This window comes from Syzygium oleosum, unplaced genomic scaffold, assembly GCF_021117445.2.
Source record: "Syzygium oleosum isolate NSW1041296 unplaced genomic scaffold, Sole_v2.1 Sole_v2.02, whole genome shotgun sequence".
In the NCBI taxonomy this organism is placed as follows: domain Eukaryota; kingdom Viridiplantae; phylum Streptophyta; class Magnoliopsida; order Myrtales; family Myrtaceae; genus Syzygium; species Syzygium oleosum.
Window position 1 is genome coordinate 21,104,012 of NW_026607486.1, and position 15,223 is coordinate 21,119,234.

Consider the following 15,223-nt stretch of genomic DNA (forward strand, 5'->3'; position numbering starts at 1 on the left):
CTAATATTCATTTCCCGATTCTTCACGACCGATCCAACTCGAGCCCTTTATTATAACTCGCATGAACAGCTAGACTTGTTCTGGAATCCCAACTTGGAAAGACCATATGAAGCAACAGCATTAAAGCTTCTGTATATATCTCAAGACAACCTCCCTCCATTAACGTGCGAGCGACAGAAGAAACAAAGTCCATAATGAACCAAAGAAACAACCACCGTCTGATCCTTTTCCCGCTACCATTCCAAGGCCACATAAACCCAATGCTCCAACTTGGTCGGATCCTCTACGCCCGAGGCTTCTCCATCACCGTCCTCCACACCAACTTCAGAGCCCCGGATCCGTCCTCCCACCCTCACTTCGCCTTCCGATCCATCGCCGATGGCCTCGACCAATCAGAGGCCTCCATGTCGGACATCCCTGGCCTCATCTCACTCCTCAACGCCCGGTGCGCGAGCCCCTTCGAGGAATGCCTGCAGGAAATGATGTCGTTGCAGGGTGGTGAGGAGGTGCCCGTCGCGTGCTTGATATCTGATTCGCTATTCGGCTTTACTTGCGGCGTAGCCGAGAGGCTGAAGGTCCGTGCGTTGATGTTGCGGACCAGCGGTGCGGCGTCGCTTTATGTTTACACTATATATCCGGTTCTCAAGGAAAAAGGATACGTCCCAACACATGGTAAAGCCTTTTTGGTGTTGCACGGCGTATGTTAATTTATGCTTCTCTTTTCTCGGTTCAAAGTTCTGATTGTTGTGTGTTTGGTGATGAATGAACAAAAAAAGTCTGTTTTTTCCTTCATTGCCCCAGCTTCGGTGAAGGGCTTTTGCAGATGGATTTGGATGGTCAGGTTCGCTTTTTTTTTTATCATATTATTATAAGTTGTAGAGTACTAAGACTGACTTACACAACATGATTCATCAAACGATAAGATATATTGTACTTATATTATCTTAGTAGATCGTTTTTGCATTGTTCATCGAATAACCATGACATGTTCTTTCACTACAGGTGAGTTGATGTTCATGACTCATAAAAAACTAGCAATATTAATTTCAAAATAATTGCTAAATGACTCGTCGAGATTTGAGGGTCCTTAGTGTTTAATAATGTCTTTGTTCTTGGCCAAATTGTTCAACGTGTCTTTACAACAGAGAAGTTAGAACCAACCCCAACCGTGCGTTGCTCCGCAATGTACGTGATCGGATGGATCTGTCTAGTGCTTTAATTCTTAACCCTGGCATAATAAATTTATTAATAAACATTTAAAATTCTTGTCTATATCAAAAAGCTTTTCACAGGAAAGAGACTACCGATTTTAATGGTAAGTAATCATAGGTTTACTTTATACAAATCCGGGCAATGTATGTGTATGCCAGTAGTTTTCAGTATAAAATTTTCAGAGCGATTCTGGATGTCAAGATCTATATATTTCTTGCTTTTCTGTGCTTAGTGAATTTCTTTTTCTCATAAAATTATGGTTTATTGCACTGTGTGTGTATAAGGTTCACGATCTGAAGAGGCAGTGAAGGAGTTTCCGCCGTTACTAGTTGGAGACATCCCAGCGATCGATTCAAAGGAACCCGAGGTGATGTCCCGATTATTGGATGACCTGATCAAGGCAATCAAGAACTCGTGTGGTGTCATCTTGAACACGTTCGAAGAGCTCGAACACCCTGATCTCACATCGCTCCGGGAAGTTTTGTCGGTCCCCTTTTTCCCGATCGGTCCATCCCACAAATGCTGCATGACATCTTCCTCGAGCAGCTTACTAGCAGAGGACAGAAGCTGCATCTCCTGGCTAGACGAACAGCCACTCAAGTCCGTCATCTACGTGAGCTTCGGGAGCTTAGCGGCCATGAGCGAGGCAGAAATCTTGGAGATTGCACTAGGCCTAGCCGAGTCTGAGCAGCCCTTTTTGTGGGTGGTCCGGCCCGGGTCGGTCCACAATCCGGAGTGGCTAGAGAAGTTGCCGAGCCGCTTCCTTGAGGCGCTGGAAGGGAGAGGGAAGATAGTGAAATGGGCACCTCAAGTGGAAGTGCTCGCTCATCCTGCTGTGGGAGCATTTTGGACCCACAATGGTTGGAACTCCACTGTGGAAAGCATAAGTGAAGGAGTGCCAATGCTGTGCATGCCTTGTTTTGCAGATCAAGGAGTGAATGCAAGGTATGTGAGCGATGTTTGGAGGGTTGGAGTGCACTTGAATGGTGGGCTTGAGAGAGAGAACATTGCAAGGGCCATCAAGAGGGTGTTGGTGGATAGAGAAGGAGAAGACATAAGACAGAGGGCATTGGTTTTGAAGGAGAAGGCCATTGTTTGCTTGGGACAAGGCGGGTCTTCATACCAAGCCTTGGACGCATTGGTCAGCCACATATTGTCTTGTGAATAATCATATGTTGTCCGAACTTAAACATGGTCTAATAGAGTCGTTCCGTTGATGAATAAATAATAAATCTGCCGTTCGTTAATTAACACTTTTAAGTTATTTGTGTCACGCTTAAACACGATTTAAATCAACTGACATTCTACTCATGTCAACATGATATGTTTAATTAGATCCATTTAGACGCATCTATTTCTACACTCATTTCTAAACATTTATATGAGAGCTTGTATTTTGAATGTATTAATTTTCGTTCGGTCTTATTAGTATAGGCGTTATTGGGGGTTTAAGAATATCAACTTTGAAGTCATACCACTTTCTAAACTCATCACGTTATAAAGTATCCTCGGCAAAACTTATTAATTCGAGTCATTGAATTCGAAGTTTTCTTTATTAAAAAGTGTAATTAAGTCCCACTGGTGATCAAATTTTCGATTTGTGAGCAAGTATCCATCAACCTAGTGTATATTATAAGATTCAATCCGGACCATCAGTTGTCACACCTAAAATTCTCGCTCAAAAGATCATTCATTCATTTGAAAATTTTAGGAATCGAATTTGCTGCCGTGATAGAATTTGATCCCTGAAAAAGAATAAGGGTGTTTCATAGTTTCGCATTCGCATTCTTTGCTGCAATTTTTTTCGCATTTGGGACTGAGGCACGTTGTTTGAGAATAGCATGTCCGCTTCGAACATTCACTTAGGCAAGATTTGCGTCCTTTGTGAACCGGCCGAAAGTGCGGAGCTATACTCGTCACTTCTTAAACTAAAACGACCTTCCGACCTAAAAAAAATTAAAACTAAAACGACCGACTTCATCTAAAGCGAGTGTCTTCATTGATCACTTTTTCCCGCTAAGCCCTAAAGAATAGCTTCATGTGTCTTCATTGATCACCCATCAACCATCGAGTCCTCATCGATTTTATTCGTGGCGTTTTGGGGATAAGACAAGAGAGGGCACGGGCTGACCCTGAAAAACAGAACGGAGAAACACCAGAGACGTTCTGCTCAAAAAAAAAACAAGAAAGGGGAAAAAGTAAGAAAGCTGACCGACGATGAAAGCGACCGGTCGATTTGCCAGCTTAGTTCTGCGAGCTTCGCGTGTCGCGTGACGCCGTCGTTACTTAAAAACTTAAATCAATAAATTATGATCAATTAAGTTATATTAACTACTCTGCATCACATTAATTATTTAATGTGGGATTTCTTTAACATAACTCATACTTATATTCTAACATTCCGGTGTACATCTCAACAAGGAAACCTCCCTCCATTCACGTTTGAGCTACCCGAGAAACAAAGTCCACGATGAACCAAAGAAACAACCACCGTTTGGTCCTCTTCCCTCTACCATTCCAAGGCCACATGAACCCAATGCTCCAACTGGGTCGGATCCTCTACACCCGAGGCTTCTCCATCACCATCCTCCACACCAACTTCAACGCCCCGGATCCGTCCTCCCACCCTCACTTTGCCTTCCGATCCATCGCCAACGGCCTCGACCGATCGGAGGCCTCCACGTTGGACATCCCTCGGCTCGTCTCGCTCCTCAATGCCCGGTGCGCGAGCCCCTTCGAGGAATGCCTGCGGGAAATGATGCCGTCTCCGGGTGTTGATGCGGTGCCTGTTGCGTGCTTGATATCGGATCAGCTGTTCAGCTTCATGTGCGGTGTAGCCGAGAGGTTGAAGGTCCGTGCGTTGGTGTTGCGGACGGGCGGCGCGGCGTCGCTTTATGTTTATACTATACTTCCGGTTCTCAAGGAAAAAGGATATGTTCCAACAGACGGTAAGCTTTTTTGGTGTTGCAAGGTGTGAGTTAGTATATATGCTTCTCTTTTCTCGGTTCAAAAGATCTGATCATGTGTGTTCCGTGATGAATGAACAAAAAAAGTCTAGTTTCTTCTTCATTGCCCTAATTTTGATGTAAGGACTTTTGAAAATGGATTTGGGTGGTCAAATTCGATTTTCTTAATCATGTTATCATATATTTCAGAGTACTAAGACGGACTCGCACAACCCACCTTATCAAACGATGTGATAAGCCGTACTGATTAGCTATATCATCTTAGTAAATCCTTTTTGCATTGTATATTGAATAACCATAACACAAGTGAGTCGATGTTCATGACTATAAAAACTGGCAATATTCCACCATAGATCGCTATTTTAAGTTTCACTATAATTATTAATTGACTCGTTGAGATGTGAGGTGCTTGATGTTAATGATGTCTTTGGTTGTTTTGGCCAAAATGTTTAACGTCTCTTGAAGTTAGAACTGAGACCTACCATTCGGCGTTCCCGATGTATGCGATCTGAAGGATTTGATTCTTATACCTAATGTAACAGTTGACTAAATTACTTATGTGAAAAATCTACAAATTATAGTTGTAGTTTATATAAATCCGTGCAATATATGTGGATGACAGTAGTTTTCTGTATAAAATCATCTGGGCGTCTCTGGATGTCAAGATCCGTATGTTGCTTGCTTCCTTCAACTCATAAAGTATAGTTTCTTTCACTCTCAGGTTCACGATCCGAAGAGGCGGTGAAGGAGTTTCCGCCGTTACTAGTTCGAGACATCCCCGTGGTCGATTCGCAGAAACCTGAGATGATGTTCCGATTATTTGATAACCTGGTCAAGGTAGTCAAGAGCTCTACCGGTGTCATCTTCAACACTTTCGAAGAGCTAGAGCACCCTGCTCTCACGTCGCTCCGGGAAGTTCTGTCGGTCCCAGTTTTTCCCATCGGTCCGTTCCACAAATGCTGCGTGACATCTTCTTCGAGCAGCTTACTAGCAGAGGACAGAAGCTGTATCTCCTGGCTAGACGAACAGCCACTCAAGTCCGTCATCTACGTGAGCTTCGGGAGCTCGGCGGCCGTGAGCAACGCAGAAATCTTGGAGATTGCACTAGGCCTAGCCGACTCTCAGCAGCCCTTTTTGTTGGTGGTCCGGCCCGGGTCAGTTGGCGATCCGGAGTGGCCAGAGAAGTCACCGAGCCACTTCCTCAAGGCGCTGGAAGGGAGAGGGAAGATAGTGAAATGGGCACCTCAAGTGGAAGTGCTGGCTCATCCTGCTGTGGGAGCATTTTGGACCCACAATGGTTGGAATTCCACTGTGGAAAGCATAAGTGAAGGAGTGCCAATGTTGTGCATGCCTTGTTTTGCAGATCAAGGAGTGAATGCAAGGTATGTGAGCGATGTTTGGGGGGTTGGAGTGCACTTGAATGGTGGGCTTGAGAGAGAGAACATTGCAAGGGCCATCAAGAGGGTGTTGGTGGAGAGAGAAGGAGAAGAAACAAGACAGAGGGCATTGGTTTTGAAGGAGAAGGCAAGCGGGTGCTTGACACCAGGTGGGTCTTCATACCGAGGGTTAGATGGATTAGTCAATCACATTTTGAGATGTGATTCTGAAGATAGGTTGTCAGCTCTTGAAGTAAGTGTTAACCTCTGTAACTAGCACAGATTCAACTGATGCTTTCTCCTTTTGATCCCATTCTTGGAAAGATGCTCCATGCACAATCAAGGATCACTGCATAAACCTGTCTTTCGCCATAATGTAGTTGATCTGCTCATAATGTTGTTGTACATATTGTATTCTCAACCTACATCGACCCGTTTTTAATGCATTGGATACTTATGGGCCCAAAAGAAAGAGAAAAGAAAGAAAGCAATTAAGACTAGTCTTTCTTGAAATGGATGTTGAGCAATGAGCAACTTCGTAGAAACAGGGCATTCACTGAGCACGAAGACGAGGACAACACTGCCATTGATGTCGGCCAGTGCTTAGTGCAATGCCCAATCCTTGACGGATCTTAAGACACAAATCAGATAGCATCGATTTCTCAAATTTGTCTTCATTCACTCCCATTCTAGTCAGCAGTCTTCGTATGACCTAGTATACAAACTTCCCCACTTCAATGCACATAGTTGCAGTCGAGAGTTCACAAATCTGCAAAAGCCCAGTCTCCGTATCAATCCCTGTTTCTTTGTATCACCAACCTCTAATCAAGTTCTATCAAAAGCTACAAGCTTTCGAGTGTTTAGTGTGTGACTGACCCAACACAAACTCAATCCAAAATGAACCAAAGAAACAACCGCCGTCTCGTCCTCTTCCCCGTGCCACTCCAGGGCCACATCAACCCAATGCTCCAACTAGCTCAGATCCTCCACAACCGAGGCTTCTCCATCACCATCCTGCACACAGACTTGAACGCTCCCGATCCATCCTCGCACCCCCACTTCGCCTTTCGCTCCATCGGCGACGGCCTTGGCCAATCGGAGGCCTCCACATCGGACGTCGTCCGCTTGATCGCACTCCTGAATGCCAAGTGCGCTGCTCCCTTCGAGGAATGCTTGAGAGAAGAAATGTCGTCCCCGGACGCACCGATTGCATGCTTGATAGTGGATGCGCTGTTCGGGTTCATGCGGGACACAAGCGACCGTCTCCTGGGTTGCCCGACTCAGGTGGCCGGCACCTGGGTCACGCAACCTCAGGCGGCTGCTGCCTGGGTCGCCTGGCCTCCGCCAGCGGCGAGGGTCGCGCAACCAAGGCGGCGGCCGCCGGCGGTAGATCTAGCTCGCCAGGGGTCGCCCGACCTCGGGTGACGGCCGCCGACGGCAAATCTAGCTCGTCATGGGTCGTCCGACCTCAGGCGACGGCCGCCGGCGCTAGATCTAGCTCGCCGGCCACCGTAGGCCTTCGCCGGCTCCGGCGAAGGGTAAGGTAGGTTTTTTTAATAAAAATGATAATTCCCAAAGCCTATTTGCAAAAAAAAAATTACCAAATACTATTTGGGCCAAAGTAGCTTTACAAATGATTTTTTACTAAAAGCCACTTGCATTTCTATAAGAGACTTCTTAACCTAAAGGTATTTGTATTTCTCCAAATAGCATTTGAAAAGTTGAACCAAACAGACCCTAAGTACCAAAATTGGCCAAAAGGAGGAGTATCTCCACATGCTAGGTAGAGGATATTGTGAAAAAGTGCAGCAAAATCGCATCATGAGATTTCTTTCTTCTTCTTTTTTTTTAACACTGATCAGCCATGGGATCTTTGTACATCAGATCTTCAAGCTGTCACGGATGAAACAGCACCACCATACAATAGAGTATGAACTTCGTCAGTCAAGAAAACTTGCAATTTGAAAAGTTGCGAAATTGCCCCCACAGATCGAAGGGAAAAAGATGGCATGCTGCAATTCAAACATTATGTAGACAGAGATAGCGAATCAAGGGCATTAGACGGACAGAAAGAAAGAATCCAATACAACATAATCAACAATGGAACATCAAATTATTGCTGTCAATTCTCAGGCAGGCAAAACACGAGTCATCAACTCCATTCTCATGCGATGTCCCATTCAGAATGTTAGAAAGGAAAGAAAGAAAGAAGTGGTGCATTTAACAGAAACATTCAACTTGAGCTGGCACCACAAAATCCGGCTCAGCATCCGATACATTACTGTATCACACCCTTCAACTTGCCACTGGGATCATCCTTATTTTCCTGTCCTGATGCTTCAGAAGCAAATGCAGCAGAATCTCTCTCGCTGGGGCGGGTCGGCTGCCACATCTCCATGCTCGGCATCCCAGTACTGACAAAGCCAGGGTCACTTCGAGTCCATGCAATCTCGTGCAAGTTTGCTGCCATAGACATCAGCTCTTGGTTCGAGAAGGAGGGAGGCTCAATGTAATCAATGAAATCAGGCCCCAACAAGGAGCTTCCACCATTTGGTCCATTTTGGCCTGAACAGCAACCATAGCCACATTGGTGAGGAATCAAAGGCTCCCCATGGGCATCTTCGAGAAAATGGTGGACGCCAAACTCTGACCCAAGAGCCTGTGCTAGAGGTCCCTGGAGGGGCACCACGGTCGAAGCACCAGAACTATTTCCAGGACCACCACTTGGAGGGTAATAAACCCTAAATGCGCCATAACTTGCCTTTGGACGAAGGACAGGAGGGTTTTCCCTTGTCTCAGCAGCAAGAAAACCTCCTTTGGCTTGAAATGCTTGATCTTCACAGTTCTGATGTCCATGAGAATTTCCACCATCTCCTCCCTCTCGGTTTCTGCTCATCACCACATCTCCAATGGACAGTGCCTTTCGAGTGAATGCCTTCATTTCCGCCAGGATTTGAACTGCTACCATGTCGCTGGCACATAACTCGGGATTCCTTTGCTCCGCTTGCTTGTTTTTCAAACTGACATTCCAGTGATTCTTGATTGCATAACCTGTTCTACCTGGTAGCATCCTTGAAATTGATTTCCATTTGTTACCATGGATTTGACAGGCCATCATGATAATTTGGTCCTCCTCTTCTGTATCAAACAAAACACCAGTGAACATCACGAGTATAAAAGTCGTCGAAGCAAGATCTATACAAATATAGTCAACATGAATATAGCGAGCATACTAGCGAAAGCATTAATCACTCATCATATGGTTATTGAAGATAAGAAGGTGTGAAGGGTGGCACTTAAAGGAACAATGTAGATGTCTACAAATCTTCAACCGACCTTACTTGCCAATTATAAAGTGGCACCAAAATAACATTGTATTCCCAAACAAGGAAAGAGGGTTACCCCTGTAGTTCATTCTAGAGCAGATAACGGAGGTACCACTGGAGAAGCCATGACGTAAATTTCTCGAAGAGTATGCTGGCATCTACAATTTACAAACATTCTATTTGACCAAATCTTATCAAGCCACATTTATTATTAAGTGCTTGTTCAATCTATAGAACAAGTCAATGGACTCAGCACGCAATCCATAATGTTTCTGATACAGGCCTCAATATACATGCGCCGTGTATGTATCTGTGTTTGGCTAAGCCTAAACACAATTGTATCCTTGAAGCCCAGACATAGTGTTATCCACGAAAAAAATAGAAGCAAACCTCCAAATTCATCTAAATTGGGAAAAGAGCCACCAGAATTGCCAATCGATGCTGTATTAATGTACCGATAGCTGTAGATGTATATAACACAAGCAGGCTATCTAAAGGACCATTAGTACTACATATTGTCTCCAGCTGCCTTCTAGTCAAGGGTCGAATCAAGGAAAGAGCATGTTATGACATTCCTATATGGAAAGCACTCGGACACAAAAGATGTTCAGATCAATACGAGATAATAAACCAGGCATTTGCAGCATACGGCAATCAATTCTCTGTAAACATGCCAATAATGACATGAGAATGGGCATTTACATGGTGAACTATCCTTCACTGGTTACACGCAAGAAGACAACACACATGTGCCATAACTTAATATGGATACTTAATCAAGACTAGCTGGCTCCCACCTCAACACGCAATTACTACTTGCTTACTCGCGATAACATCTACACCCTCAGGTCGTATTGTAGGAAGCGGACGATACATTATGACGTTTTAATAGGCTACGCTCCTGAAAACCTTCCCACGCCTTACACACCAGTTCGCCACTTTGTTTTGGCAGTTCCATCTATCACCTTATAGTGAAAGACTATCTACTGACTACTCTGCATTGGTGATAGTCTCCACAACCACAAAACCATTTTGATGCCTCATCCAAATATAAAGTTTAAGTTACTAGGGTTTAGTACTAGCTATTCCAACCAAGGAAACCAAGCATACTAGTTTGTCGTGTTTTTTAGGGAAGTGGGATAGGGGACATGATTTCGGTAAACCAATGCATGAGCTGAGGCTCCAATGTCCCCCTGACCATCCTAATAAGTCAGGTCATTAAACGGCTCATCATAGTCAAAAGCAAGCAGAGTCAAAGGCAGAACAGCACAATTAACACAAATACACTCAAAAACCACTTTTCTTTAAAGCACGGTAGACAACGTGACCTCATTAAATGGCCTAAATCAGCGGCTTGACATATGCCGTACTTTCGACTAACAAATATAAGTCATTGAAGAAGTAAAAGCATTATAAAAAGGCCGATATAGAATACTGGCGAATCATAGAGTATGATGAGCCTCCAATAAGAGGCTTTATGAAGCGTCAGTCGACAAAGCCAAAAGTTCCTTGAGCTGAAAAGGAATGTAGACCAAGATTCCAAATTACAAGAACTTCACATCTTGGGAAATGCTAACAACTCTTATCATCTAGAAGCACACCAAATGACTAGAACCACATTAATGAACCAGTTAATTCTACCAAAATAACTCCTAGTGAATCACATTTCTATTTATATCAAAAGGATATACTCCTACATAATAATTCATCCTCAGTCTTTAAGAAGACGTTAGAGATGAAAATAAAAATTATGCAATTGATTGCTAGAAACTTGCGGATTGGCAATTTTTCAGAAACTTCGGTTCTCAAGTCATGAGCTAATTTCCATATAATACCATAAAAATGTGAATGAATCGTAGAAAAAAGAATATGCTATGATATAAAGCATGTCGTTGAAATTTTATGTCCAATGCACTCCATTGGCTGAAACCAAAATCGTGACTTGGAAGATGAGAATGTGAACATTTGTTTTTAGAGTGGACGCTCCCATTCTAGATCTTTGATTTCCTCGGCCAATACACTCCATTGGCTAAAAACAAAATCATGCTGATTCTAAGGCACTGAAAATGTTTAGGGAAAGCGTCTAGAGCTTAGAATGCATTCCATCAGCCAATATGCAGATGCTTTTCATGAATATACCCTTTTTGTTTCTTCAGTTCACATTCTTCAATCATTTTAATGCACAAGCTACTCATGAGTCCTACTGTGTCTTACCAAAACTATGTATAGCATAATTCTTCTAACCAGCCTCCCTTGCTTCTCCTTCACCATTTCATGATCTTAAAGTAATGTATAGTAATTCCAAAAGTCGAGATCAGATCGGTCGACGCCAAAGTAGTTACGGTGACTCGTCATGCTTTTTAATTTGTTTACCATTAATCACTTGGTACCGTGAGTTATCATATATCCTTGATGATTTGTATTCTTCATCCTGTTACATCCTATGATATAACAATTGCGATACAAGAACCAAAATTTCCCATCTTCACCTAAAAATAAAGTTTTCCAATGCTACAACTAGTTTGCTCATTGCTTTGAAACATGCATCGATTTGGTACCTATAACGAGAACAGGAATGAACAGCATTACTTGTCTAAAAATTGGCACAATAAGGGAGGCTTCTTCATATTTCTTAAAGAGAGAGACAACATCAATAGGCTCTAATAACTTCATTTCAACAACTAATATGCTAAGATATTATGACATGCACACTTCCGTGATAATTACTAATCAAAACCATTATTAACGTGTCTCTTGCAAATATGAAGCAGAGGTACATAGGTCTACAAAATATTTGTATGTTAAACACAACGATGCCATGCCATTGATATAAATCATACGACCGTGCGATTCTTATGTACTTAGGGGGTGGGGTTTTTGGTAACTAAGGGTCATTAACACAAATTGATCAGTTCACTAGGGCTTCAAGGGAATTAGAAATTCTAAGATTGAGATTAAAGAATATTAGAGGGCTTTGGCAAGAGCAAATAGAGATAAGTTATGCTTAACCTCTCGAGCTAGAGTTTTAGAATGGATAGTTCGCTTGCTCAGTTGGTGTTAATGACTCGCTAACCCATAAGAACCCTCTGATTTTACTTGGAGTTTGTTAGAATTTTACTATGAGTTAACTTTGACATAAATCCAGGAAATCGACTCTTTTAATTGCTATTTGTAGTGATAGAGGAAACCCATTAGAGTGGACTTACAAATTGAGGGGCAACTAGATGGCATTAAGGTCCTCAACATATGAAGGGGACAAATACAATTTCTTTGCTCGTGCATAGAAAGGGAAACCAAGATATAAGAAAAATTATACTCCACCTAGCCTAGCATGTTAGAAAGCTAGAGCCAGTACAGTGAGCTACAAAAATGTTCTTTGAAGTATGCAACACACACTGGAATCCTCTCCAGTAAAACCAGCACTCTTCAAGAAAATGGAAAGATAAACACATTGGAAGCAACTCTCGTGAAACCAGCACTCTTCGAGGAAAATGAAAAGGCGTAAGCTCCAGTTTCTCGTAACAAAGAGAAAAAACCAAGAGACTATCACAAAATAGTCGTCCTTCCAAGTTTGGGAGCTTATGAACTTCATTTTCCTGCAACATACCTTATTAGATGAGGATCATGAAAGGGCATTCAAAATAAGTGTATAATAAGATGAGGATTGCAAAAATGGCAGCTTGGTTGCACCAGATCTATATGCAGTCCATCACGATCGCAGTTTAAATGCATGTGTAGACTGTCAAATAGCATGCTGGTCATTCCAAAAGTTTACCAAGGTATCAGATTTCAATTTCCACTGAGGAAAGCTTACTTTCTAACGTGCCTTCTAGGACTACCTATAATCGGGAGAAAAATTGACAGAGACATACTGCAAAATGCGCACATACGGCTCAGCCAAAGCTTTAAGATATCCAACTATTCGACTTTCAACAGAAAAATCTGAAGTGACCACAAGATTTTCTATAAGGACCGTAAATTTTATTGAGCTAAGAATGGAAAACATGAAGAACATACGATGATTCTCATTAGCTCAAAGCTCAAACTCTCACCTTTACGATCCATTAAGTAACTATAATAGCAGAATCTGAAGCCAGAAGTGCTAAATAATAATTAAGACTGATAAAACCGGATCATTTCCAATCACCCGGTGCATGTATTAGGAAAGTGCAGTTCTTGTAAACTCTCCTTCAAGACTTACCGCCTCTTACTCATAATTCAGGACATGCAAATCACATGATCGAGCTTTAAGCCTAAAAGAAACAATGTGTCAGGCTCTCGGCATATCTTGACACTCGTATCACATGAGAGAGTTCTGTGAGCTCTGTTCCATAGCGGTCAACTCAGCTAACTGACACAAGCAGTTACATGAAAAATAAAGGGTGATGCAGCCACTAGAGAGGTGATGCAATAACCATCATCTTTAACTTAAAACGCATATCGGGTGCATAAAACACAACTCCTGAAGATGTAAAATTCGAAAACGGACATGGAGGTGCTCGTCAAGACTCACTGCAGCACACAATAGAATTAAGCTCTACAGTTTCAATGTGCACGCAAAATTACACACACAGACACGCCCACAAGTACTAGGATCGTAGTCAACAGGCTGACAACAGGATAATGTACCATGATAAAAGCACAGCAGAGTTCATACAGGAAACCTCTAAATTGTGCTCTGTTGAGGAAGACGAAAGACAAACTTTGCAGTAAGATTCAGTGCATCAAACCACAAGCTAAATTCAAAATTAAGCACAACTCCGAGTCGAACCAAATCAATGCCAAACAAAACCCGGTTCTCAGCATCATCTTTATGGTACACCCTTCTTTTTGCCGAAACAAAACAAAAGAAAAAGAAACGAGAATGCAGGTAGGCTTATGCGATTACCGCTGAAAGGCTCGTGCTTGACGCTAGGATCGAGGTGGTTAAACCACCGGAACCTGCACGATTTCTCGGTCCGACCAGGAATCATCGCCGACATGGCATTCCAATTCACCGGCCCGAAAGCAGCCACGAGCCGGGCGAGCATCGAGTCCTCCTCCGCCGACCAAGCGCGGCCCCTCCGAGCCCCGCCGGCCCCTCCTCCTCCTCCTTCCCGCGGCTCCACTTCGGCCTGTTCCTCCTCCTCCTCCTCCTCCTCCTCCTCCTCCTCCTCCTCTTCCGCCAGCTCCGGCTCCTCGCCACCGCCCTCCCGCTCGACGACGTTCAGGTCGAAATCCATGCCCGGGCGCATCGCGCGGCTCTTAGGCTCCTAGGGTTCGAGGGACGCGAACGTTTCTGGGTTCTCTCCCTCTCCGGTGGTGGCGGAGGACGAAGAAGAAGAACCAGCGCCGCTGCGAATGCGGCATGGAGAGGAGGGGAAGCGAAGCGAATGTGGGTGGTGATGAGACATGGTTGCCGGTTTCGGAAGTGCAAAGCGAGGAAGGTCATTAAAGAGAGAGCTGCCAAAGGGATGAGGACGGCGAGGACGAGGAGGAGGACGACGACTGTGAAGAGCGCGAGCCGTCCCTGAGCTGGACTGCCATACGAGGCCCGCATCGCCGCCGTCAACGTGGCGCGACGAGACGGAGGGGCCATAGAAGGAAGACGACCGTTTCCTTCCTTCATCGCCGCCTGGTATGGCAGCCAGCACCACCGCCACCCACCATATCGGCTCCCGCTCATATATGGAAAAGCTTCAGAAGAGTCTCCCTCTTGTCCTCTCGCCCTCAGGGGTAAATCGGACATTTCGCCCCCCCGGAAGGCCGAAGGTGGTGAAGCTCAAACTCATCCCGCCCAAAAGGGAACTCCAGTGTGGGCGCGCGGTGCATGGAAACTCTATTTTGGACCGTCAGATCTGGTAGAATTCACGCGAAAAGAATCGTGGATATTGTAATCGTCGTTACCAAGTCTTCACCCGGCTGAATTCGATCCTTGATCCTTTATTTGCCTGATCGGACGTGTTTGATGACGACATTGAAATATAAATACGAAAAACGACTTTCCTTAATTTGAAATGTCGAAATTAGGTACCGGAGAAATGAAATTGCATCCTAATTCTAAGTAGAGCGATTGGTTTTTTTATGAAATGGATATTTTGTCTGACAATTAATCCAGTTATGAAGGTAGAGGACATTGGAAGCTGCATATATAGGAGAGATCAATTACAATAAGCTTACAATTTATGGACATCAATTTTTCATTCAATTTCTAGCCTGGTTAGACCAACCATTCTCTTCGTGGTTCACCCTGCCTAGATCTAACCAATTTCATGTAGGAGATTTTAAATTTCTTAATCCCGCTTGGAGCAATTGGTTTAAGGTAGATCGGTATTTTGATATATAAAAAAAAAAGCTAAAACCT

General features: G+C 43.8%; 3 protein-coding genes across 3 annotated transcripts; 2 read left to right on the forward strand and 1 right to left on the reverse strand.

The window, feature by feature from the left end:
* The first annotated feature begins 96 nt into the window (after nt 1-96).
* On the forward strand, nt 97-2,402 carry LOC115673246 (UDP-glycosyltransferase 76F1-like). Its single transcript, XM_030595358.2, has 2 exons — nt 97-672; nt 1,497-2,402. The coding sequence occupies exons 1-2, from the start codon at nt 195-197 to the stop codon at nt 2,378-2,380; spliced, it is 1,362 nt and encodes a 453-aa protein (XP_030451218.1). The 5' UTR covers nt 97-194; the 3' UTR covers nt 2,381-2,402.
* A 1,189-nt stretch (nt 2,403-3,591) lies between these two features.
* LOC115673244 (UDP-glycosyltransferase 76F1-like) lies at nt 3,592-6,000 on the forward strand. Its single transcript, XM_030595355.2, has 2 exons — nt 3,592-4,160; nt 4,900-6,000. Exons 1-2 carry the CDS (start codon nt 3,683-3,685, stop codon nt 5,829-5,831), a joined length of 1,410 nt encoding a protein of 469 aa, XP_030451215.1. The 5' UTR covers nt 3,592-3,682; the 3' UTR covers nt 5,832-6,000.
* Nucleotides 6,001-7,337: 1,337 nt separating this feature from the next.
* LOC115673254 (transcription factor MYB25-like) lies at nt 7,338-14,563 on the reverse strand. Its single transcript, XM_030595366.2, has 2 exons — nt 13,769-14,563; nt 7,338-8,692 (listed from the first exon to the last, which is right to left on the reverse strand). Exons 1-2 carry the CDS (start codon nt 14,112-14,114, stop codon nt 7,833-7,835), a joined length of 1,206 nt encoding a protein of 401 aa, XP_030451226.2. The 5' UTR covers nt 14,115-14,563; the 3' UTR covers nt 7,338-7,832.
* Between the last annotated feature and the right edge of the window lie 660 nt (nt 14,564-15,223).